The 24816-nt window shown below is 41.9% G+C and overlaps 1 protein-coding gene and 2 long non-coding RNA genes across 7 annotated transcripts in view; 1 reads left to right on the top strand and 2 right to left on the bottom strand.

Annotated features, from left to right (window-relative positions):
• The window catches only part of LOC103151379 (uncharacterized), a 28476-nt gene extending 27961 nt beyond the window's left edge, over window positions 1-515 (bottom strand). For both annotated transcript variants that reach the window (XR_001664655.1, XR_001664654.1), the window contains exon 1: window positions 360-515. This is a non-coding gene — a long non-coding RNA (uncharacterized LOC103151379). The remainder of the gene's footprint in view (window positions 1-359) is intronic.
• On the top strand, window positions 489-24706 carry LOC107838567 (uncharacterized). The gene is made up of 4 exons (XR_001664656.1): window positions 489-499; window positions 16324-16326; window positions 21101-21256; window positions 24630-24706. It is a non-coding gene; the product is annotated as an uncharacterized LOC107838567 (long non-coding RNA).
• kdm6a (lysine (K)-specific demethylase 6A) overlaps window positions 12114-24816 on the bottom strand; it is a 41000-nt gene continuing 28297 nt past the window's right edge. For all 4 annotated transcript variants that reach the window (XM_007571400.2, XM_016681402.1, XM_007571399.2 and 1 more), the window contains 16 exons: window positions 24670-24747; window positions 23769-23876; window positions 23287-23685; window positions 21522-22366; window positions 18192-18321; window positions 17986-18091; window positions 16582-16787; window positions 16438-16490; window positions 15679-15753; window positions 15462-15610; window positions 15269-15383; window positions 15008-15195; window positions 14106-14247; window positions 13849-13975; window positions 13596-13766; window positions 12114-13151 (listed from right to left, as the gene is read on the bottom strand). In XM_007571400.2, coding sequence (XP_007571462.1) covers window positions 13125-13151; window positions 13596-13766; window positions 13849-13975; window positions 14106-14247; window positions 15008-15195; window positions 15269-15383; window positions 15462-15610; window positions 15679-15753; window positions 16438-16490; window positions 16582-16787; window positions 17986-18091; window positions 18192-18321; window positions 21522-22366; window positions 23287-23685; window positions 23769-23876; window positions 24670-24747 — 2919 coding nt within the window. In that variant the 3' untranslated portion in view covers window positions 12114-13124. The remainder of the gene's footprint in view (window positions 13152-13595; window positions 13767-13848; window positions 13976-14105; window positions 14248-15007; window positions 15196-15268; window positions 15384-15461; window positions 15611-15678; window positions 15754-16437; window positions 16491-16581; window positions 16788-17985; window positions 18092-18191; window positions 18322-21521; window positions 22367-23286; window positions 23686-23768; window positions 23877-24669; window positions 24748-24816) is intronic.

A 24816-nucleotide genomic window follows, 5' to 3' on the forward strand; every position in this document is an offset into this window, starting at 1 on the left:
GTGGTGAGGATGGTCAGTTGGCTCTGGGTTTTGCCAACTGCTTCATTCACGGGTGTGACACAGCGCCACCAGAGGTGAGGCTCAGCACTGCACTGTCTCACTCCGCACTTCTTCCAGGTATTGGAAGAGGCGACGAGTCAGCTTTGCGCTTTCGACCGTGAAATGTTAATATTGTCAATTTAAAACACATTTAAAGTAAATTCAAGTGAACACATCAATTTCCTCTTATTATTGTAATTATTTATTTACTTCTCTTAGCTATTCTCACTTGTCAGGATTACAAGTGAGGCACCGTCTCTCCTGACCGCACGTCACTGGGTTGTTGATAAATGAAGGCTTTGGTTCGAGCTTCCACTCACCGCTGGTTCTGTTTCTCTGACCAAACATCCAGGCGCTGCCTCCAAAATGTGGCGTCCTCTGCTCCAATGAGCAGGTAGGTGGGAACTTTAGAGCTAAGTGAAGGACGGAGTCCCCCAGTCACCTTCCGTTCGCCATTACGGTTTACTCAGAAGAACGGCAGCGTGTTTGCGCATGCGCAAAAAAAAAAGGTTGTGAAAGCGGTCATGTGAGAATCATCGCGCAAAAAAAAAAAAAAAAAAAGCGTTCATGTGAGAATCATCGCGCTCTTATTGAACTGTAAATATAGTGTTTATACCTTATGTTCAGTATTATTAATGTTTTTAACTTTTATTAATGAATTGCAAATAATTTGCATAGTATTTAGACCTTTTGTATCTTTATATGTTTTCAAATGGGATGATTAAAACAAAAATTATAATTTTGAAATGTGATTTTTTTTTTTTTTTTTTTTTTTTACATTTAGTTCTGACCATTACATTTCTGATCTGGATATTTGTTCCAGTAAACGTATGAATGTATTTCTTTAACATTCAAAATTCAGTTTTGTTTCCTTTTCAAAGTAATCTTTGTGATTTCCTTTATGTAGCTTCTCATTTAAAGCTGTTTTTAAATTTTGGTGCTTTCTCCATTATATTTTTTTGTTTGTTTGTTTGTTTTTGTCTTTTTTTTAAAATTTCCTTTATTTAACCAGGTAAATCCCATTGAAATCTAGATCTCATTTTCAGGAGGGACCTGGGCAGAAGTCTGCAATACACAGCAACCTGGGTACAAAATAAAACTAATTAATACATTTACACAAGTGTAAAACAATAAAAAAATAAAAATAAAAACAATTTAAAAACAGTGACATTGTTTAATAGCATCTTGTTGCCTGTTTTTAAGAATCGCTCGAAATAAGTCCAGTGAAATCAATTCTGACATCTTGATTTCAGACTGGAGCTGAATCTGTTCATAACCGCATCAATATATTGATATATTTAAATATTCATAAAAAGCTAGATCCATGGTTTTTGTGTTTTTTGGTTGTTTGTTTCTTTTACAGATTTGTAAATTAATATTTACATCTTTGAAAAGCCAAAACCCTTCACAGTCTCAGCAGCTATAGGAGTCCAATGAAAAAAAAAAATGAAAAAAAAGACCTGCAATGATAAATCTGTCCTCATGCCTGCAGGCATTTTGCAGTTAAAAAATGCTGAAAGAAGAGACAATGTGAGTGAAACATGTTTCTACTGGAACCAGTTGGATTTAAAGCAAAAAAACTTTTAGCATTTCAGCAAACAATTATTACCTTGGTGATAATTGTTTGCTGATATAAGATAAGAGGTTCGTTCATATTAACTAATGGATAAATTGTTGCCACTTCTTTCTTAGATTTTTTTTTATATTGCTTATTTCCTTTTAAGTCTTCTTCCAGTTTCTTTTTAAAGTCTGTTTGGCTGTGACCAGTTTGACCTGAGTTTGACCTCAGTCACATGAAATAAGTCTAGATTTTGCTATAATTTTTATTTTCTTGGGATTTAGTTTTACTCACCACCCTGTGATACTTAAACCCCCTAAAGATTAGACACCTTGGCTGTCGTTCTGGATTTCTTACTTTCGACAATTAAACCTTTCTTTCTATCAAAATATATATTTTTTACGATTATTAACCGACACAGACATCTCGACTCTTCCTCAACACAACGATCCACACTTTGAGAAAGATATGGACAAAACCTTTCATAGGTGCATGTGGTGGGTAAACATCTCTAGTGATAAGATCCCTGAGGAAAATTGGAGGACTGGGTGGTTGTGTCGGATACTCTGGATCTCAATGCAGTGAGATCCGTCTTAACGTCCAAAACTTTCTTATTTGAAGAAACCTTTGAAGAAATGAGACAGAATTCACCAAAGAAGTAAGAAAACAACTTTATACTCATCTTTTTTTTTTTTTAATTCTCTCTCATGCAATAACCTGCAACCATGTCCAAATGGTGACAATAAACCTGACAAGGCAGTCCTAATAAAATCACCTGGGAACTCCTATAAATCATCTGGCAGCAGTATGCTCATCTGTATTGAGTAATGTCAAAACCCAGGGGTGGCCGATTACGTTTTCAAATCTCCAAACGGGTTAGTCATAGAGCCGCGTTGGTGAGTTTGTGGGAGGGGCGGTGCCAGCAGTGCCAGGGCCGGAGCTAGAAGGGTGGAGCTGGAACCCAACAAGGTGCCACACGAGGGGACAGACAGATCGCTACACCTGGCATTAAAGAGGTTCGACTGAAGTAAAAGACAAAGGCAGACATGTTTATGGTTGTTGTTTCTGTCCATGTGCTAGATGACATGCGCCTGTGTGAGGGTCCGGGGGGCCAGTCTAGTCGCACACATCTCCGTTTTTACAACAGTCCATGTGTGGCATTTGCCAAAGGAAAGGAGACCAGTGAGACAGAGTCTAGAAGCACGACGGCATGTTCATGTAGAGTGGCTTGTAAAAAGAACAAGCCCATTCATAGGTGCTTGTGGTCGGTAAACATCCATTTTCCTTGTCCCTTAGTGGGGTCGGGAGAGTTGCTGGTGCCTATCTCCAGCTAACGTTCCGGGCGAGAGGCGGGGTCACCCTGGACAGGTCGCCAGTCTGTCGCAGGGCAACACAGAGACAGACAACCATGCACACACACACACTTACACCTAGGGGCAAGTTGAACCCATGCATGCACAGGGAGAACATGCAAACTCCATGCAGGAAGAGCATGGAGTTGAAAGAGCGGGGCTGGGAATCGAACCCAGAACCTTCTTGCTCTACCAACTGTGCTACTGTGCAGCCGGGTCGGTAAACATCTCTAGTGATATCCTTTGAACTTTTCCAGACTTTGAATTTCTGGATCATTACCATGAAAACATCTTCAGGTATGTTAGTGGAACATTTCCACTGCAGACCATAGGTACGTCTATGTTATTACATTCTGGGTCACTTCAGGAGTTAAAAGGGAGAAATGGACTGATCTCGTTGGCATAAAAAAAACCTAACACAATAATAATGGAAAAAAAACTGAAAGTACACAGGCCACATTGAATACACAGTTCACAGAATACGGTGCAGCACAGATGAGTTTCCTCCGTGGAGATGTTTGACTTTTACCTCCTGGACATGCAATGTTGCCCTCATGTTAACGCTCTCAAGCGTGATCTTTGCTGTGAGTAATTCTATTTTGCACAAATATCTGACTGAGGATGTGTGCAAAATCACAAGATCAACTTAAACCAAAAGCGTCCTGTGACTCAGCTCTGCAACACTCATCCAGGAGGAATTTGGGGGACTTCACCCTCATGCAGATCTTGGTGTTTCTTTCTTGGCACAGGAAGGTTACATGTTTTTTCTGGAAGCAGATCGGAGTTAGTCACAGCTCACAACCTGAGCCCGAAGTGATGTCCTTACATTGGTTAGAAAAGATGACGGTTGTCATTGTTTGCCGTTTGTGAAACTTCTCCAAGGCTCTTTCAATTTTCTAAACTCCTTTAATTTTTTTTTTTCCAGAAAGAACTATTGTGTTTGTTGCTGCAACAGTTCTGTTTTTTTTGGCTTTGTGTTTTAGTGTGTGGGTAAAGAACACTCTGACATTGGCTTTTACTGTGGGAACCACAGTTTGATCTGAGCGGGCCACCACAGACTTTATGGACATGTGACTAATTTGGCAGAATTAAATTTGCACCCTACGAATGCTATATATGCTGCACATACTGTACACTGTAATGGAATCTATGCAAGTAGTGCACTAGTGAAATGGTGCAATAATGTACCGTGTCAGGGCCATTCTAAGTAGAAAGAAAAAAGAAAGAAAAAACTCATAAATTTTGAGATTAATCTTAAGATATTATCCAAAAAAAACATGGGCATTTTTGAGTTTCAAAAATTGCAATTTTCTTACTTTTGGAAATGTTCTGAGTTTGAAAAGTTATTTTTTTTTAAAAAGAAGGAAAAAAAAAGACTTTCGAAATTCAAAAATGTCCATGTTTTTTGTGGATAATTTCTAAGATTTGCATAGTGAATATCCACACTATGCAAAGGGAGAACGCTCACCATCAAAGGACTCAATGTTCTGCTAAAGGCTCCCAGTTTTTTTGTCTTTTTTTTTTTTTTTTTGACATTTGACCAAAAATCAATGTTAAAGTTGGAGTAACATAACCTACACTAAGCTTGTTGACAAAGCCACACAGAAGACGGTTACTTGTATTTTTCCATTGTTTCTGTGATGTTTATTTTTTAAACCAGATCAAAAATACCCGGAGCAGCGGCTCCAACCCCTCCATTTTTTTATTATTTTTTTTTACAACAGCTAAACTAATAACTTCCACAGGATGTTAGTCATCATTATTTTGGTTAGCAGTATGTGGGGACTTTTTTCCGCCCGCCACGGTGGTATGAATGAAGATGTTTGAGCGAATCACCATGTATATGAACGTCTCTGTATTTTCTCCGTATTTAGTGACTTCAGTCTTAATAACACTTTCCGTCTGTCTCGCCTTACTTGAGCCTCCACGCGTCCTGTGTTTACATCTCAAAGTTTTGCGGTGTCTTTTAGGTTTTTTTTTCTTCATCCCAGCGGATAAACCGTCCTGCTTCCACGCGCTTCGAGGCACGCACGCGACTGCGCTGACTCGCCGCTGAGTCACGAGCCGCCGACTGTTCCCTTTAAAAGCAGCAGAGCGCGAGCAGAGCGGAACTGCCCGCTGCTGTCCGCGTGGTCACGTCTAACAAAGGGGGAAGAACCGGAAGTTAGTATAGGTAGAAAAGCAGCACGAGATGACTTTAGCTAAAAAATAAATAAATAGATAAATAGATAAATAGAGAAAGAAAGAAAGAAAGAAAGAAAGAAAGAAGGAGAAAAAACGTTGTGTGACAAAGTAAAATATTTGTATCTAACTTGAAAAGACTTGAGCTATTTAAATGTTTTTATTGTAAAACTAGCAGGAAAGTTAAAACTATATTAGCATTACATTGAACAAGAAAAAAATATTTACAAAGATTATACAGACAGCAACAACAGAAATAACACTAGATATGAGAAACCACATCTCTGGGTTATTGCTGTGAAAACAGAAAGTAAATAAATTAATATGACGTTACATAAAATCCAGATGCCATTGATTTATCCGAGCTTGTAGGTTTTTAATTATCATTTACAATAATAATTAAGATAATTTAAAATAAATACATGTTTATATAACTGCCAACTGTGCTAATGTTTTCCACTTCAAATTGACTGAGAAAATATAGCAGTAAATATAAAACATACACAATAGATAAAACCCATTTATTTGATTGTTTCTATCAACGTCAGGAGAAAACCAAAGGAACTGAACATGAAGGCTTTACAGCCTGCTCTAAAAATGAAGCTATAAAAACCAAGTGGAGATTAATTTTCTGATAAAAGAGACAGAACGTTTCAGGGAGCTTAGACATGTCCTCAGTTTCACCATTTCCCTGCCAGACTGCAGACATTTTGTTTGTTGATCTGACGGTACAGACTCGCATTTCACACAAACCAGCACTTCCACAAATGACCATGAATTACTCCTGGCTGTTGAAAGTTCCCCGATGTGCACAGCCAAGAACTGAGAGCTACTCGCCCTGTCTGTACGTCCACATCCTGCTTCGACATAGCTGCATGTGTTTTCTCAGCCAACTTCAGAGTGAGTCACTTAAAAAGTGAAAACACATCCGAACGGAACACACGGCTGATTCACACCAGTGACTCACACATGTGGAATACACCTTCAGGATACAGGCGCTTCGACTGTCCTCCTTCATGGGTCTGAGAGTGCCTGCATAGCATGTCGCTCTCTTTCATAGACACAGTGACATCTCCTGGTTGCACCTCGTGTTTCTCCTGAGAGTTGGGATTTATCATGGCTGTAGTTCATTCTTATTTGAATGTGGAAGCTTTCTGTAAACTACAGTAGCAAGGTGCATGCCGGAGATCGGCACCATCCCTTCCTACGACCCAGTTTGGATAAAGAAGCCAGAGAAGATGGATGGACGGTATGATACAGCATATTTTGGTATGATGCTAGACAAATAGAGCATCTGTATCGTAGATATTGATACGACGTGATACAATACGATGCGATATTATATGATACAGATGGCGATACTTTTTAATTCAAGTTTGATATATATAATCAAACTTCTGATCTTTTGGTGTTTTTTGTGGTTTTTCCTTAAAATTATTTTTGTTAAAACGTACTACAAAAACACAAAATCTTTTTTGTAGTACAAATATCTTATCACACTTGAAGTAAGACATAACTAACTTACAAGTAACTTTTCAGCAAGTTATAGGAGCTTGTTTAAAGTCAACAAGTCCTTCTGACATGGGGGAAATGTCTTGTTTTAAGTGAAATAATCTGCCAGTGGAACTAGTACTTTATCAATATTAAGGAATTATTGAATTAAAATAACCTCATGTTTCTTGCTGAAAAGTTACTTATAAGTTAGTTTTGTCTTATTTCAAGCGTAAGAAAATATTTGGACTACAAACTGCACCAAAATTACTTGGTAAGATTTTTCCCTCAGAGCCTGAGCTCCTCGCTGCTGCTCGTTTCTCAAAGCTCGCTCTAAAATACATAGCTTTGTTCCATTTTAGCTTGAAAAAGCTGAATAAATTAAAGGTGTTTTGGTAGGAAGTGGATGTCAGTCCAGTCGGCTTGATGCAGCTCCCTGCGGTCCCGATAATGAAATACCTGTCAGGCTGCGCGCCTGCAGGCCCGGGTACAGAACAACGATCCCACATGTATGACTCACTGTATTTCAGCATGACAATGAATGGAACCCAGAACAATGGCTTCCTCATCCATCACTCCACTGGAGAGGAAGAAAAAAAACCTTTGCAGATGGATTTATTGTTAAATGATTGTGGCACCATCAAGGAGTTTAAAAAAAAGACCCCATTTTAAATTTTATTTCAAGCATATAATTAATTGATTTTTACGCCCCCCACCCCCCTCCCTGCGCTCCTGTAAAGACTTGTCACATTATATGAATCCACACCTGCCGTTAGCAGACTTTAGCACTTTGGCCTCAGATCCCACTCTGAACCCAAATCAAAGAACACAGCTGGATCATAATCCCATATACCCAGGGGCACCACCAGTAATTTTGGGCCCCATAATGAAAAAATCAATCAATCAAAGTTTTATTAGGATTATGACAGCTCAGGTTATTGTTTCAGGTTAGGCTCTTTGTTGGTAAAACTAATCCTAAATATAATAATAATAATAATAATAATAATAATAATAATCCTGTAAAAGTTTGGAAGTCGGACGTAAATGACACAGAGATGCATATTTATTGTAGAAAACGTTAAACCTTGATTAGGATTTAAAACAATAAGAAATGGTTTCCCAGGGAGGCTGATGAAACATCAAGAAGTTTCATCTATAGAAAGATAATTTTAAATTAGCTTTTTTCATTTCTTCATCCCTTTTTGAGGATGAAGTGAAAAATAGCTCTAATTCCAATCATTTCCACCCCCCCAAAAAGAGCAATCAACTTAGGTATTTTTAAGATGCACTACATGTTTGTATTACAGTGCATTAGCAGAGCCGTCGCTGGAGACGTTTCTATAAAAATATCAGAAGATTTTACACCTGTGATGGATTATTAGGGTTACCGTAGATAAACAATAGAAGAGGAGTACATTTCCACCAAAAACAACCAAAAGTTTTAGATTAATCTAATATATATTCTAGAAAAAGCAAATAAGTTTTTGAGCTTCAAAAGTCAAAAGAATTGATTTTTGAAGAAAAATTCCAAAAGGCAAAATATTTTGACCTCACAAATACAGAAAATGTTCATATTTGTTCTTCACAATTTCTGAGTTTTTTTTGATGGAATTTCACTCTTTTTTTCTACAGTGGTCCTAAGACCTGGAACGAAACAGCCTGGAAAAGTATTTCTTTTTTTATCCGATTAAAAAGAAATTATAATGATTAAGTGAAACCGCACAATGAACTAAATTTGAATTTAAAATTAAACTTTGTCTTTAAGTGAAAACTAGAACTGCAAATCGTCACGAGCCTGAGATTTTTATTCAGATTGTTTTGCAAGACCATTTGACTGTTTTCTGGTCAAACTCTGCAGAGTGACATAATTTGCAGAAGCATTAAGCTAAATAATAACCGCATTGAGGAATAACAAGTAATTAACAAACAGGCTAAATGAGTTTTAGAGTGCTTCGTTCATGAGAACACAAGGCTGCAGCGGCGAGGACTCGGTAAAACAGAACGGCTGTCATCAGGTGTTCAGACCTGTGTGTGTGTGTGTGTGTGTGTGTGTGTGATGTGAAGTGGCAGCTTGCCAATAAGCACTCTGCTCCTGCTGCGCTGCAGAATAGAGGTTCTGCATTAGTGGCTTTAATGGAAAACTCTTTTCATTCACGGTGAGATAAATAATAATCATCGGAGAGCTTTGCTCAGAGCCTCACCTTTAACGGAGCAGAATTACAGAGAGATCTGGCTCAGATGAGGGACGGCGGAGACGAACACGAGGAGCTGAATCTAATCTGAAAGCAGATAAGCCAACAGAACTTCAGGGATGAGAGACGGAGAAAAACGCTTCAGGGTCACACAAGGAAAACTGGCTGGAACTTTTTTTTCCCTAGCAACACACTACAACATAAATATTAGATCGGGAAAGTTTTTAAAGGGGCAGCGTTATTGTTTTGTGGGAACACAGTGCCATTTTATAGCACAATCAAGTAACTGCGTTACGTTCAGTTGTCAGAAAAATGCTGTTTATATCAAATATGACTTTGAATTTGACATTGTAATTTAGCACCTTGAAATTGGGTCTCTGCCTCTTTAAGAAGCTCCTGCTCTTTCTGAAACTCCTCCTTCATGGCTCCTCTATTAACCCTTTAACAACGTTTTTACCAGCATTTCACTGAGAAGTAGCTCCTGTTTGCTAATTGCTGCTGGCTAGTCTGAAGGAGCTGAGTGAGGAAGGGCTGCTCCGTGAGGCGGAAGCTTGGAAACTGCAGCTCTAAGTTCGAGCCGCACCTCAAAGGCGGTAGATAGTATGACCTCATGCTAACAGCTAGCTGAATGTCCAATAAATATATTTTTATAATATTTTGCTCAACTTGATATTAACTAGAGGAACAGAGAATCACAATTCCTAATGCTGGCAATTCTGAATTGATTCAAAATGTTCAAAAATCAATTTGAAAATGCATTTATGGTACGTCTTTGCTGCTCTTCTTTGCAACTATATTGCTTATGACATTACGCATCAACTCGATTTTTTTAAATCCTTTGATATTTTTTTTTATATTATATTTTACATAAAAGCCAGACAGCCAAGCTAACCTAATACTTATCATTTAAGTGTCATAATTTTATGCACAAACCGATTTTTATTTAAATAACAAACCGGTGGAATTTAATACAAAAATGTTTTAAATAAATGTTCTATCGTTTAAAGAGCATCTCTAGACTGTTTTAATAGAAAAATGGTTTCTGAATGAAAAATCGAGACAGCCGGAGGCGAATTTCTTTCCGGTTTCTAACAGAATAATCTGAACGTCTGAGTTGAACCTGACAGGAACGGAAAAACAAGATTATGACACTTATTAAGGAAACACTGATTTCTGGATCATGTTTAATGGAACACAACCAGTAATTAGAAATCCCGTCGCTCGCCAGCCTGTCATCATGGTGTCACAAAGACGACCATCAACAGGATTCACATGATCCAGACTGACTCACGCCATCACTTTAGTAGATTCATGTTTGTGTCAAAAACATCCTGTTGATGTCGCCTGGAGAAAGAAATGGCTTTCTCTTCCTCTTTCACTAACCGACATTCATCACTTCCTCTTTTCTCCTTTAAATCCTGTTTTCCTCTGGTTGTTTTCATTAGAAGCTTAAGTATGGCAGCGTGATGTGGCTGTTGCAGACAGAAAAAAAGAGGCTTGTGGCTCCTCTAAAACAAAAGAAAAACCTGAAATTTTGAGAACAAGCTCAGAAATGTTCTAGAAAAAACGTGTTAATTTCTGAGTTTGAAAGCCTAAAATTTGCTAGAAAAAAAAATTGAGATTAATCTCAGCAAATTTCTAGGAAAAATAAGCTTCTCAGTTTCAAAAGTCAAACATTTTCCAAGCTTTAAAAGTAGAAGATTTCGAAACTCGGAAATCTTTGACTAAGACTAATCTCAATGTTTTCTTTAAGCAAAATTTCGGCTTTTCAAAATCAGATTTTTCTAGAAAATTTCTGAGTTTTTTTTTTCAAGCACATTTTCAATTTGTCTTGTTTCTTTTTTTCTAGAAAATTTGAGATTATTCTAAAAATTTCAGTTTTTTGGCCAGTTACCTACTTTTTTCTCTTTCTACAATGGCCGTCTACTTTAGAGTCGGATCTAGTCGAACTGACCCAACAATCTGAACAGTCGCACAGTTAATGACTCCACAGTAGGCAACCTACTGAGAGGAAGTGTAAAACAAAACAAAACAAAACAAAAAAAGAGATCAGGCCTCACAGTGACCCGATAAATAGCTCAGAACAGCGTTTCATTTATCGTTTTTTTTTTTTCACTCATTTTCTCCACATTTTTTAAACCTTCTTTGCTTGAAGACTCGCAGCAGACCCTGAACGCACCGCGGGGCCCGCTGATGAGGCTTTACAGCTGATTACTGTAGTCCAGATCAGGCTTCAGCCAAGTTGAAAGAACGACGACTAAATCACAATGGTTCGTTTAATACAAAGTCATGTCCATAATCATGTTTAAACCTGAAGGGACCGGAAAAGAAGTTCGGTTTTACGTTTTCTTGCCATTTCTACACATGAAACTGCTTTCTTCCTTGTTTTTTTTACGCAGTTGATTGATGGGCAAATTTCTAATTCAGTTTGGTTTGAGAAGAGAGCAGAATAAGTTTCATTTTACTGTACAAAATTGTCAAACTCTTCCACAGGATTTAACATGATAGCAATAACCTCATTGGGTTGTCTTTATGACTTTAGTTCACAAAAAACAAGAACATATTCTAGAAAACGTTAACACTTGACCTGCTAACTGGTTAGCATGAGCTAGCGAGGCTAGCTAAGCTCCGCATTCACACTGGAATCAAACAGCTGGTCATGAGAAGTCAACATTGACGGACGTTGTTCTGCCTAAAAAAAACAACAAAAAATCCACTGTTGACTTTAATATTGTTGAGTAACGCAGGCCGAATTATTATTTTCAACCTACCCGTATTCAGGTAGATTAGGGTCTTCAAACCCAGTAGCTGCGTTTCTATTACAAATGTGCGCAAAACTGTCAATATTATGCTAACATCGACAAATAATTTCGCAATCGGTTGCTTTTATTTAATAAGAAACGCAATTAAAATCACTTACGTTTTTTCACGTGATAAGTTAATTTAAACCATCTTTTGGAAGAAAAATAAAGTCTCGGGCCATTACTTTAGGAAGTGACTATATGAGATCAGATAGTCCTGACAAAACTTTAAGACCTGTAAATGAGTAATGTAAATAAGACCAACACCATGTAATTATTAGAATTCTTCAATATTCTAGTTTACCACAAAGCACCCGATTGTGATTCAAATCTACATGTGTCCAAGTCCACAGCTCAAACTTCAGCAGAATAAATCTTATTAAAAACAATACTTTAGCACCCAGAGGGGCTCGTGGTTGAGGGTGACCGCAAATCCAGCCCACATCATTAGTCACCACCACCATGCTCGACAGTTGAAAAACGAGAAAAACTGCAGATGTAAATAAATTTTGTTTCTTTGTTTATTGACGCATAAAACATCCTTCAAACAATAAACCCATTTCAAGGGAAGGTCTCTGTACAACGCTTACTAAGCTGCTTATTTATATAGAAAACATAAGGGGGGCCGGGCTTAAAAATCACAGGGCTCCCCTCAAATTTAATGGCAGGTACTCTAGAGAAAAATTACAGCATTCCATCAACAAATATTTTCAAGCAATAAATATGAATTTATAAATAGTGTAAATTTACATCCAAATAAAAAAAAATGAAAAAGGAAAAAAGAAATTAAAGTTCACTCTAGTTTGTGTGCAACCCTTTTTTTCCTGTGACTTGGCTGGTTGTAAATCAGATTCTCTTCCTCCACGTTAAGAAAGTCAAGAAGTATCGAGGGTGAGTAGGAGAGCAGAAACAAAACGTGTCACATTTCACATTACATGTATGTTGGTTTTCCTGACCGAGGAGGTGTCTGATGTAGGAAAAGGCTAATCTCACACACACACACGCACACACACACACGCACACACACACAGCTCTGGTGTCAGCCCGCAACAGAATAAAAAAAATTAAAAAACAGTAAAATAAAAACAAACAAAAAAAAAAACAATCAGATCAGTAGTCTCTGGTGACCAGGTTGATGGTTCGAACAGAATATGTACAAAACTTTATGCTATTATTGTTATTTTCATTTGATGAGTTGTGGCGAAGTCCAGATGGGCCAAGCAGTAGAACAGTCTGGTCGTGACGACGGGAGGAGCAGCCGTCCCCCAACCCAGTCCACCAGGGGGAGGCACACCGCTCGGGGCAGGTTGCATAGACACAGCTTTCACACAGCTGCCTTATGGGATAGCTACAGGACGCAGTCGGAGGGACTGCCGCCTTTCTTCCTGAATATCAGAAAAAGAAAAAAAGAAAGAGGGAAGAAGGAAGGGAAGGGGGGTTCTGAGAGTTTCCACTGAGGTCCATTATGGTTCTGTAATGTTCTCAGAAGAAGAAGATGATGATGACTCCATCAAGAGGAGGAAGGCAGAGGGCTGGCCTGTGAAGAGCAAATGATACGATCAGTTTGGATCGAACCGGTTTGACCCGACAGAGGTCAGAGTTCATGCTCAAATAAACAGACCGAGTTACAAAACTAGGGCTGTAAAACAATTTAACATTTTAATTTGATTAATCAGAGGGTTGCTGTGAAATAATCACAATCGCTAAAAAACAGTTTGAAATGTTTTTTTTTTATTAGAACAAATAAAATAATGAACATGGGAAATCATTTCTCATGACTGATTCTTTTGTATTTTTCATTGTTTCTGTATTTGTTCACAGCAGTTTAGTGCTGCTTTAGTCGTGAATATGCATGTAAAACGAGGCTTTGCGGCACTGACACATGACGCTGAAAATTTACAGAAACGCATGTCATTTATGGTTACATTTCTTTTAATGCAGTGTTAATATTGACAGCTCCACAGTGGAGCTGGCTGCTCACCAGTGTGAACTGGTCGTAAACCTGCATCAGGTCCTCGATCTTGTACTGCTCCAGAACCACGAAGCTGTCCAGGTCAGCGCTGGCCCGCCTGGCGCAGTCCTGGCACTGAACCACGTACGTCTTCCTGCTGTTGCTCTCGCTGCTCACAAACAGCAGGTCGAACACCTCCACCTGGTACGGGAGCAGAGGGGAGAGCAGAACCGTTAAAGCGCCCACTCCCATCCTGAACCTCAGCAGAGACCCGCCCGCTTACTTCACAGATGCTGCAGTAGTGGGCCGGCTCACTGTGGGTCCGGCCGTGCCACACCAGCTCCTTCCCCACAGCCAGCAGCATCTCCCTCTGCATCTGAACTTGCTTCAGCGTCCGCAGCAGGCAGTACCTAACACACACACACGCACACACACACACACACACACACACACACACACACACACACACACAGGGTTCAGGGTCAACCCCAATAAAGCGGCTGAGCTGAGCTGAGCTAAGCTAACCCAGTCGGGCCTCACTTGATCAACTCGAAGAGCTTGTGGTCCGACACTTTGATGTTCCTCGCCATGTTCCAGGAGAGGTGGATCATGGGAACGATGGACTTGACGCTCTGCAGCTTGTTCCACTCGTAGCGCTCCACTGCCAGCTTGTACTGATGGGCTGGAGACAGAATACAGGGCAAAAAAAACTCAATGTGTGGCCCTTCAGGGAGAGGAGACCCCTCGGCGCTTCTCCACAGGACAGAAAGCTTCTGCACACCTCTGGGAAAATGAGTTTTTTCCCCTCCACACTTTTCCTGCAGGAAAATTCAAGCCCTTTTCCAGGGTTTCTGCAGGTTTCAGCAAATAAAATGTAAGACTTTTTAAGACCTACTTAATGCCTCCCATAATGAAATTTAAGACTGGAGAAACCAAATATAGGGGACGGCTGAGGGATTTTGCTGTATTAGAATCAAGAGTGGCAAAACACAAAAACTTCTGGGATGCGTTTGTAACAGCCGTAGCATCAATGTTACAGTCTGAATGTACCTACTGCCATATGGGGCTAGGTGCATTCAGAAATTAGCCAGTGGCAAAGACTGACATCACCCAGTCAAGTGGATGATGACCCTCTATCCACTATAAGGGTGCATTCACACCAGCCCTGTTTAGTCCACTTCAATCAAACTACAGTTCCTTTGGGGAGTTGGGGATGCATAATCAGTCAAAAGAAGAAAACTCTTTTGCCCGATTCAGTTTGGCCTAGGAAACAGTTTGGTTGAAGTGAAAAATGTTCCCGTTAACATGCCAACGTGAAAATCGATTTGTTTGGCACAATGCAGCTGAAAACGCCAACAAATGCTGCAAATTTGGCCTCCAATCAAACCGAGTCTACCGGACTATCCGGTGTGTAAACACCTTTAGCGTCCTCTCTGACCCACCTGTGAGGGGTCCCACGTTCCAGGCGATGTTGTTGCACCAGCCGATGGCCTGGACCCAGTGAACGGTGCCGGTGTTGAGCCACACCAGGTCCCCGGGCCTCTGGATGAAGCGGTACACTGGAACGTTGTTCTCGTACAAGTCCTCCAGGTTGGGCCACCAGGAGCCCATCAAGAAGTTGATGTTGTTCCTGTCAGAAACCACACAATCAGCCGCCACGACCCACTTTGGGCTCAATCAGAACCGTTTCAAAGTTGACGTACTTTTCACAGAAGTCATTGATGACGCCCCAGTAGGACTCGGGCACAGCGAACCACTCACAGTCGCCAGGACCAATGTTGATGTTGACCGAGCAGAAGTTGTTGTTCTCTTGGTGACCTGTGTGACAAACTGGGATTACTAAAGGCTTTGGGAGGACAACCAAAGACTCGGGCCTCGGGCGTGCCCCGGTTCTACCTGGAGTCCGGCTCCCTGGCACCTTCATGTACAGCTGGACGGTGTTCATGCCCAGGATGGTGTGGCCCACGTGGCTCAGCAGGTTTCCGGCTGACACCACCCTGGCAAAGGCCGGCAGCTTGGTCAGCTCCTGCAGCTGCTGCTTCCACCTGCAACCAGCCCACTGTTAGACACAGGCTGCTGAGAGACCAAAGAGTGATGAGAAGGGTTTGCTCACTTTTTGTCGTCAGAGAGGTCGATGTTGGTGCCAAACTTTATGTGCTTTAGAGGGCCTTTCCTTCGCCGCATCCCACTAGAGAACAATGGAACGGTGTCATTTCCACCAGCGGGACAAAATACTGAACAGAGAACCTCAACTCAACTTGATTGGCCATTTTCCTAATTAGTACCACAGTGAAACCAGACAGAGGTCAAGCACCACTCTTCAGTGTGGATGTTACCGAGTGAGAAAGGATTAGCCATGATTCACAAACCGTCAGGCAATGCTCTCATTAGCCAGAAGCTATTGCTGTTTGGGGAACAACAGCATGGAAAAGTTTGGGACCCCCTGGTTTAGACCAGGTTATAAGTCAGTTTCTGCACCAACATGCTGTATTATAACTAGTCTGTCTTTCTCAGTGTTCTCTATACGTCCATATTATGTACATTTTGTAAATGTGATCTGACTCAGTTGCACATCCCTTGGATCGTAAATCATATATTCTCATTTCTAATAGCTGCACAGTATTTTCTGTTATAGTCTTATACAGTACATTATTATCATAGTTAACATTGATTTCTATATATTGTTAACACTAAGAACTTTTTATGTGAACCTTTTATATCCGTTACCCCTGAACTTCCCCTTTATGGAACAACAGAGGCCGTTTCTATTGTTCTAACATATTCTATTGTAATGTGTCTGTTACAGCTCAGGAAGACTGTAATTGTTTTTACCTCCAGAGGCTGGCTGCACCAGGAGGAAGAAATGACCCACCTGTCTGAGGAAGCTGCCTCTGCTTCCACCTCTTTCTTCTTCTCGTTCTCCTCCTGCCAGGAAAAGATTCCACCAGCTTAAAACGGCAGAGTTTAGGATCTAAAGGTGATGAGGGTGTGCTGTGAGGCTGATCCGCCCACTGACCCGCAGCGACTCCTGGAAGGACGAGGCCTGGTACTGGGCGTACTTCAGGATGGTGGTGTGGGAGCGGCTGCTCTCGCAGCGCCACATCTTCCTGCTCCCGCTCGGGTCCCAGTTCTCGTCGGTGGGCTGAGCCAGCTGGGTCCGCACCTCCACCAGGTGCTCGGGGTTGGCCTCCACCAGCGTCTTTGTGGAGAACAGGCCCAGGTCTGCGTGTGGGTGAACGCAAAAGATTGAGAAAAGCTCGTTATTGGAAGCAGCGTCATTTCAGCACTCCGTCCCCAGTTTGTTGGTCTTTTATTTGTTAACACTGTAATGACAATCATGTGCTCAAGTTTCCATGGGGATGTTTTGTGTTAAGTTGTCACATAAAATCACAAGAAAATAAAACTAATGCTAAAGTGTGTGGCTGTAATGTGACAGAAAGTGAAAGAAGGGAACAAAAAAAATCTTTAAACAAGCAGGATTGAGAAGTGTGCACTAATATAATCCTCCAGCAGGTGGTGCTGCTGTTGCACATGTCAAAGCCACCCATAGAAAACAGCCCCAGTTAGCTGTGGCACAGGGTTTCCCACAGCGAAATTCAAGCTTTTTCAAGGCAAGTCTGCAAACTTTTACAGCACAATAAATAAACAAATAAATAAATAAATAAGAACTGAAAAAAAGTTGTGTTAATAATGCCTTGTGATATTATTCAACATAGCAGGAACAAAGTAATATGAAGTATTACAAAATGTTATATTTTGAAATCTTTCATGCGTACTCCTTACACACCTGACTGATCTGAGAACAAAACACCAACTTAACAAAAGAAAATCCCATAAAAACGTATAAAAGATAACCTTTTGAACCGTTAGGAATAACATATTCATTACATTAAGGTACATGACTTTCCTGCTCAAATTAATGCCTAAATGTACAAAGTAACTTGCACAGAAAACATTTACAAAGTTCTCACTAAGCTTTCTGGTATTTGGAAAACAGAAGTAATTTTGGTGATTCTGACTAACCAACAACAAGAGACGTTTAGTCTCATTTCACTTCAGAAGAGAGAAAAAAAAATATTTGAAAAGACAAACTTGTATTATTATACCATTGTCAATATAGTACTTGAAAATTGTCTCAAAGCAACAATATTATTGCTTATTGCGATAAATTCTGGGACAATTTTTCATCTGGTCTAAGTATGCAATCATGACGGACCTGGTTTCAACTGTAAATAACGTTTTCCAAATTTAGGTTTTCAAACAAATGTTAGATTGCACTTTATTACAAAACTGTGCAGTGTAAATATCAAGCACTTTCAAGGAGTTCATACAGAAACCAAGCACTTTCCAAATCTTAAACACTGAACTGTGTTTGGCAACGCTAGTGAGTAACGGTTGAAACAGGAAGTGAGTGTCTTACCCAGCTTGAGGGCCCCAGCCAGGCCCCTGATGACGGTTACTGGGTTGGCAGGGTTGGTGCAGAACTGGTGGAGGGGGGGGAAGAAAGCGTCCCTCTTGTTCTCCAGCTGTAGAGGCAGAAAGCAGACAGCAGGGGGCGTCAGAGTGACCGTTACTCTCCACACTGAGACATGAGGAACCCTCCTCCAATAAGGTGGATGGACGCACGTAAATACTGGGCGTCGGGGGGTTGAGCTTGTCCTTTGGCAGTGGGGGTGAGGGTGGGCCGGGCGGGCGCGGCGGGGGGCAACGGTCCAGGAGGATGCTGCTGGTCGACAGGCCGTTCTTCCCCAGGTTCCTGCAGACAGTGGGGAGACGTCAGCACTAAAAATAAAAAACCCACCAAAACTCACAAGAAACCAGGCAGCAGAGCGAGGCTGCAACACCAATCCAGCTGAAGAACGTGTGTGATAGTGATAAGTGGTGCTGTGAGGATGCAGCACCACTCTGCCACTAGGTGGGGGTGTAGGTCATGTTTCCTGTGGGTGTGATTCAGTGGAAGCTGGAGTCCTAAATGAAAACACTGACATGGAATAAAAGAGGTAGAGGAGAAGATGAAGGTTGGAATGGACAGCATGTCTGACCGGGATGAGAGTCCAGCATGATGGATGGCTTACGCTCACGCTCACACACACACACACACACACACACACACACACACACACACACACTCTTCTACCCATCTTAGGACTTTACGCCGACTCCCATTCATTTTACCTGCATGTAAGCCAAACTAAGACATTTTCCTTAACCCTCACCATTACTACCATACATCTGATCCTGACCATTATCCATGTCCAACCCTTCACACAAGGGCTGAAATGATTAATCGGGTTAATCATAACTAATCGATTATTAAAATGATCAACTAATTTAGTAGTCGATTAAGTATTAGCTGGATTTAACAGACAATTTCCATTTACAAAAAAAATAAATCTATATCTTGGCCTAACTAAAACTTAATTCACGAGAGCTGAAACAACTAATTAAATTAATCGTAATTAATCAATTATTGAAATAGTTGTTAGCTAATTCAGTAATTGTTCATTAACTGGAGATATGGTGCTGAAAAAAAGGAAGCTTGCTGAAAGAAAAAACAAACAAACATCACATTGTAGAAAAAGCATGTGGATTTCAATTTCAACTTAAAAAAAAACAACAACCTTTGCCTGTAAATATGTTTTAGCCAAACAGTGACTTTGTTGTAGCAGTTCAGATTTACTAAAAGAATGCAGTTATTGAATTTTAGGAAATACAATGTTTATTTTCTTATTTGAAGAAAATTTGTTTATTTGTATCTTTCAAAGTATTTCTAATATTGTATAAAAAAGGCTTAAATTAAAAATCTGTCAGAATGTCATACTCTTTTTCAGATTATTCCCCAGAATAATCCATAGATTAATCGATTACTAGAATAATCGTTAGTTGCAGCCCAAACTCACACCTCAACCCTGAAGCTGAACCCTGACCCTAAAAAACACGGGAACCAAAGTGCAGTTCTAATACGTTGACCTCCAAGGCCCGCTGGTCTTCACAATTTAGTAAACATGCTAGAAATGGTGCCAAGAAGAATAGCTGAACAAGAACACACTCACACAGGAGTGCATAAAGAGGCGGGGGTGAAAGCCAGACGTTTAAATCGACTCCAAGAGCCACAAAAATAAATCCATCCTCATTCCTCAGATCTCTGCTTTCACACCGGAGAGGATTCACGGTTCTGCTAACAAGACCTGAACACGGCGTCTACCGGGCCGCAGCTGAAGGCCGTTACGCAACAGCTCACTTCCCACCATCCCACCAGAGCGTGTTGATGCTTTTCCAGGGGAAACACGCAATGTAGAAACCTGCATCTGATCCCGCAGGACCAAACAACGTTCTGACCCAAACTTGAGTTCTAATGGAGAACGGCTGAGGAGGAAGACGTGTTCTAACCAAAGAGCCTCAGAGAAAACCCCGGTGGTCAGACTGACCCGTTCTGAACATGCCACAACTAAACAATGCCTTCTGCTTCGTGTGTGAAACCATTTCAAAACAAATTGTAATTTTAGAACAAGAAAGAACAATAACTTTAGGCAGAATGTAATCAATTAAACATGAATCGATGTAAAATGCTGAAGACAGTTTATCATCTTTGAAGCCGCATCAAGGTGCTGCTTTATTCCTCATTTACAAAACTGCCTCTGCTGATGGGTAATTCAACCAGTAATCACTGTTGATCAATCATCTGATGGCAACTCATAATTATAAATCAGAGCTTGTGTAAAATATGGAAGCAGATTACTAAGGATAACTACCATCTCTGCACCAAAAGCAGCAGCAGCCAGCCAGCTGTGTGCAATGGGTCAACTTCATTACTAGTGAGAAATGTTGAAGGATAAACCAGGGTTTCTGCTCTGATTTAAAAGACCATTTTAAGGCCGTTATGAAAGAAAGTTCAGACGTCGATCATGAAAGACAAATTTTTGTTCCTTACATTGAAGTAAAGCGTTGGAGAGATCGCGATGCACCAAATGCTGCTCTCAGATCAGTGCCAACAGTGGTGACAGTTTTCTGGGGAGTTTTAGTCGCAGCAGGGGGGGAAAGCTGATGTTTCTGGGGTCTGCTTGAGGCTCTTGGCAGCGGCTCTGCAACATTAACTCCAACTGTGCCGAGTGTTGTCGCACAGAATGCACCCAACACCATACAGCTTGGTAACGGAAGTCAGCCAATGGCAAACACCAACGCTGTCCAGTCAACACGCAATATATTTGCACTTAACCCTTCATGGATGCCAAAAAATAAATAAATAAATAAAAAGCTAATTAGCAAGCAAGGGTATGTCAATAGCACAAAAAAGCTAACCAGCATAACGGCAGCATAAAAAGCTAGCTAGCAAGTTTATACTAGCAGCTAGTTCAGTGTTTCTCAACCCTGGTCCTCACTGCCCCCCTGCTCTGCATGTTTTAGATGTGCCTCTATTCCAGAGCAGCTGATTCAAATGAATGCATGACCATCAAGTATTGCAGAAGCCTGTAAATCACCCAGAGATACAATTCAAGTGTGTAGCAGAAGGGAAACACCTAAAACATGCAGGACAGGGGGGCGGTGAGGACCAGGGTTGAGAAACACTGAGCTAGTTAGCGGTAGCATCAACTGCCTAGAGCAGAACATCAGATGTCTGCATGCAACTCGAATCTTTGACAGAAAAGTCACTACATGTGACTCTACAAGTCAATAGTCCTGCTACAACAGACGTGAGTGACATATCTGAGGCCAACGTACATAATTGTCATTCAAGACATTTTAAAGTCTTAATTTTATATATGCAAAATGAATATCCTTTAAGGGTGCGTGGACACCCAGTAAAACTGCATGGAGTTTGTTTATTTGCAGTCACTGGACACCAGAGACAACAGGAAACGCTTGTCAATCTGTAGAGCTGCAGAAAGGAATTATTTTTGATGTTTCAAGGTAAACTCAGACGTTTCCAGAGCAGAGAGGATGAAAGCAGCTCCTGACCTGCAGGCTTTCAGCACATCACTGGAGCTGGGGTAGATGGAGACAGACGACCATGGAGCCAGCCCAGCAGGCAGCGTCTTTCTCTGCGGGCTCCGGGAGTCCTCTGGGCTCTTCCCGTTGAGCGTGGGCCCCTGGCTGTTGGACGGGCTGTTGAGGCAGGAGGGGCCGCTGGCGGTGTGGGGGTCCGCCGAGCACGGCGAGGGCGTCGGGGCAACCGACAGCGGGGAGGAAGCCGCCGAGTGCTCCGGCTTGGCGTGGAGAGCTGGGAGGACGTGGTTTATTTTCTCTGAGGAAGACCCTCCGTGGTTACCATCGTCGTGGTTACTGGTAGCGTTGGCTTTTCCCTTTACAAAGGCTGAGAGTTGAGGATTGTCTGAAGTGAGCGTTGCACCAGCGGCCGGGGATGCGGGCTGCGGCGGGCTGGCGGAGCGCTCCTGCACCCGCGGCTGGACGTGATTAGTCAGTCCTTGCCGGGAGGCGGAGCCAGGGCTGCGGGGCACTCCTCCATGATGCCCGCCGGCCGCCTCGGGACCTGGTGGCGGAACGGCAGCGGGGACGGTGCTGCCGGTTTTGTCCCCGGAAGGCGCCGCCGTCGCATCTTTGGTGTGTACCCCTGAGGTAGTAGCGGAGTGGGGAGGCGAAGACAAGTGGTTGGGCGTGGTCTGGGGGGAGGTGGGGGACAGGGAGGAGGCTGAGGAGGAGGCAGTGCAGGGCCCGGAGCAGAGTCCAACCTGATTCAGAATGCCGGAGGAGGAGAAGGAGGTCTGAGACGGGGAGGAAGAGGAGGAGAAAGAGGGTTCTCCATCAGGACCTGCCGGATGGGAACCTGGACCTTTTAGAAGCCCCTGTTGGGAAAACAAACCAGAATCAGAACCCAGAAAACAGATCCATGTTTATGAGTGAGTAGATCTAGTAATATCTAGATCCATAAGGACAGATCTATTCAGTCCAACTCTATGCTTTATGCTCTGATCGACATAGTGCTTTATTATTTATTTTACATTATATTCAGAATTCCTGATTTTGTTACACATCTAACTAAAGTAGCCCAGCAGTTAAAGTTGTGTTGTTTTTACATGTTTAACCAAGCTTGTTAAGCTATTTGTGTATTTAAGTGTCTTTACTGGTGCAGAATTATCAAAGAAATTTGTACTTTAGAACATTTAGGTCTGTGTTTAGAAAAAATATTTTTCAAGGAGCAGTATTATGTATTTCAGGTATTTAGTGCCATTTTATAACACAATCAAGTAACTGTTAGCTTTATTTCTAAAAATGCTACATATGTCAAGTATGACTTTAATTTAGTATCTTGAAATTGGGCCTCTGTCTCTTTAAGAAGCTCCTGCTCTTTCTGAAACTCTGCCTTCAGGAAGTCATCACAACATGGCTCTTCTATTAACCCTTTAACAACATTTTCACCAGCGTTGAACTGAGAAGTAGCTCCTATAATGAGATCAGCAGATGTGTAGCTCCACCAGGTGTTTGCTAATTACTGCTGGCTAGTCTGAAGGAGCTGAGTGACGAAGGGTTGCTCTGTGAGGCTGAAGCTTGGAAACTTCAGCGCCAAGGAGGTATGTTTTTGATGAGGGAATAAAGTCATAACATGATGCAAAGCTCAGAAGAAGTCATTTTTTTGTATAATCCAACTTCTTTAAGTCAATTCACTGCTGTTTTTCTGTATTGGACTGGAATCAGCCGATACATAGCCTCTGATATTGGTATCCAAAGTGAAAGAAATGGATCGGTGCAGGAAGCGGTGCGGTACCTGAGTGGTAGTGTTGCGTGGTTGGCTCCTCCAGGTCTCGTCTGCGTGACTGGGACTGGTGTTAGTGCTGCTGCTGGTGGTGCTGGGCTGACTGGTGGCGGTGCAGGTGTGAGGTAGAGAGTTCTGCTGCGGGTAAGGCACGTTTCCGTTGCTCGCGCCACCACCGCTGCCCAGCCCCGCCCTGGCATTTTTAAGGTCCAGGTGTCCTGGCAGACCCGCCGAAGGACTTGAACAGGATCCGTTGGCTGTGGGCTGGGGGGTGAGGGGGGGTCGACCGGCTGCGTGATTTTTAGGAGAGGAGTGGGAGAGTCCCGGGTTGTGAGGGGGGTCCGCTGATGGGCCGTTGGGGAGGCCGGACCGCGGCTGGCCGCCTGCTGCTGCTGCAGCCTGCTGCCTCATCTGAAGCACAGCAGAAGAAGAACACTCCAGCTCTGAAGCTAAACACACATTTAGCGGGTCTTTAATGGAAAAGTCAAACCCACCTGCTGCTGATGCTGCTGCATGAGGGAGAACTGGTTCTCCAGCTGCCCCAGCATGTGCTGCCGGGGGGGCGTGAGGCTGGCCCGGTTGCTCCGTAAATGATCCAACAGCTGCAAGTTACACAACACTGTTCAGTGAACTCAGCACAAGATCAGTAGTTTTAATTGGAGAGTCAAAAAAAAAAGAAGAAAAAAACCCGGGTTTGCTTGATTGGTTTTCATTTTGAGGAACGTTTTTATGATTTATTTAGACACGTTGCATGTTGTTGTTCACATCCGCAGATTTTGCATGTGCTCACAACGCTGGAGACGATTCCTTTACTTTCCATCCAGAGCCGCGATGCCGCGGTACAACAATTCCATTAACTAAATGAAACCTGGAGACGGAGCCGTTATTAATTTAGTCCAGAGCGTCACAGCAAAGGGCAAATGACGCAGAAAAACTGTTGAACAAATCAAACCCACTTAATCTTTTTCATCGCTCTGTCGGTTATGCCACACACACACGCTGGAGGATGGGATCTCGCATGCAAGGCGCGACGTTGCAACGTGTCTATAAGTTAGAATATATATGTGCATATATACATTATAATAAATTTTTGATAAATCAACGCTAAGTGTACAAATCTTTCATCTCTTAATAAAGTGTAAAGACTGCAGATTTTGCATGCGTAATGTCTGTCCTTTTTCCATCAAACACTTCAACATTTTTCATATTGCCAATTAAAATGCAGCTGAAGTGATTTCCGTGGGGTTTTTTCCCCCTAATTTTTGGCGCTGAAGATGAGAATTTTTCGGAGCAGAGGAACAGCTCGGTCATGATCTTTTGCAACAGAACTAATAAACCCCAATTCACTTCAACAGGAAACACCAGACGCTCTTAAATGTTGAGAAGTTTGCCTACCTGGATCTTCTGTGGCGTCAGATACCAGCCGGGGACCTGCTGCTGATTGGATCCGTTTGCCAACGAGTCGGCGGCACCCTGAGGATGACACAAAAACAACCCTGTGTGAGCTCTCCTTCTCAAGCCCCGCCCCTTCAGCTGCGATGA

The sequence above is a fragment of the Poecilia formosa genome, unplaced genomic scaffold (assembly GCF_000485575.1).
Source record: "Poecilia formosa unplaced genomic scaffold, Poecilia_formosa-5.1.2 Scaffold280, whole genome shotgun sequence".
Taxonomy (NCBI): Eukaryota; Metazoa; Chordata; class Actinopteri; order Cyprinodontiformes; family Poeciliidae; genus Poecilia; species Poecilia formosa.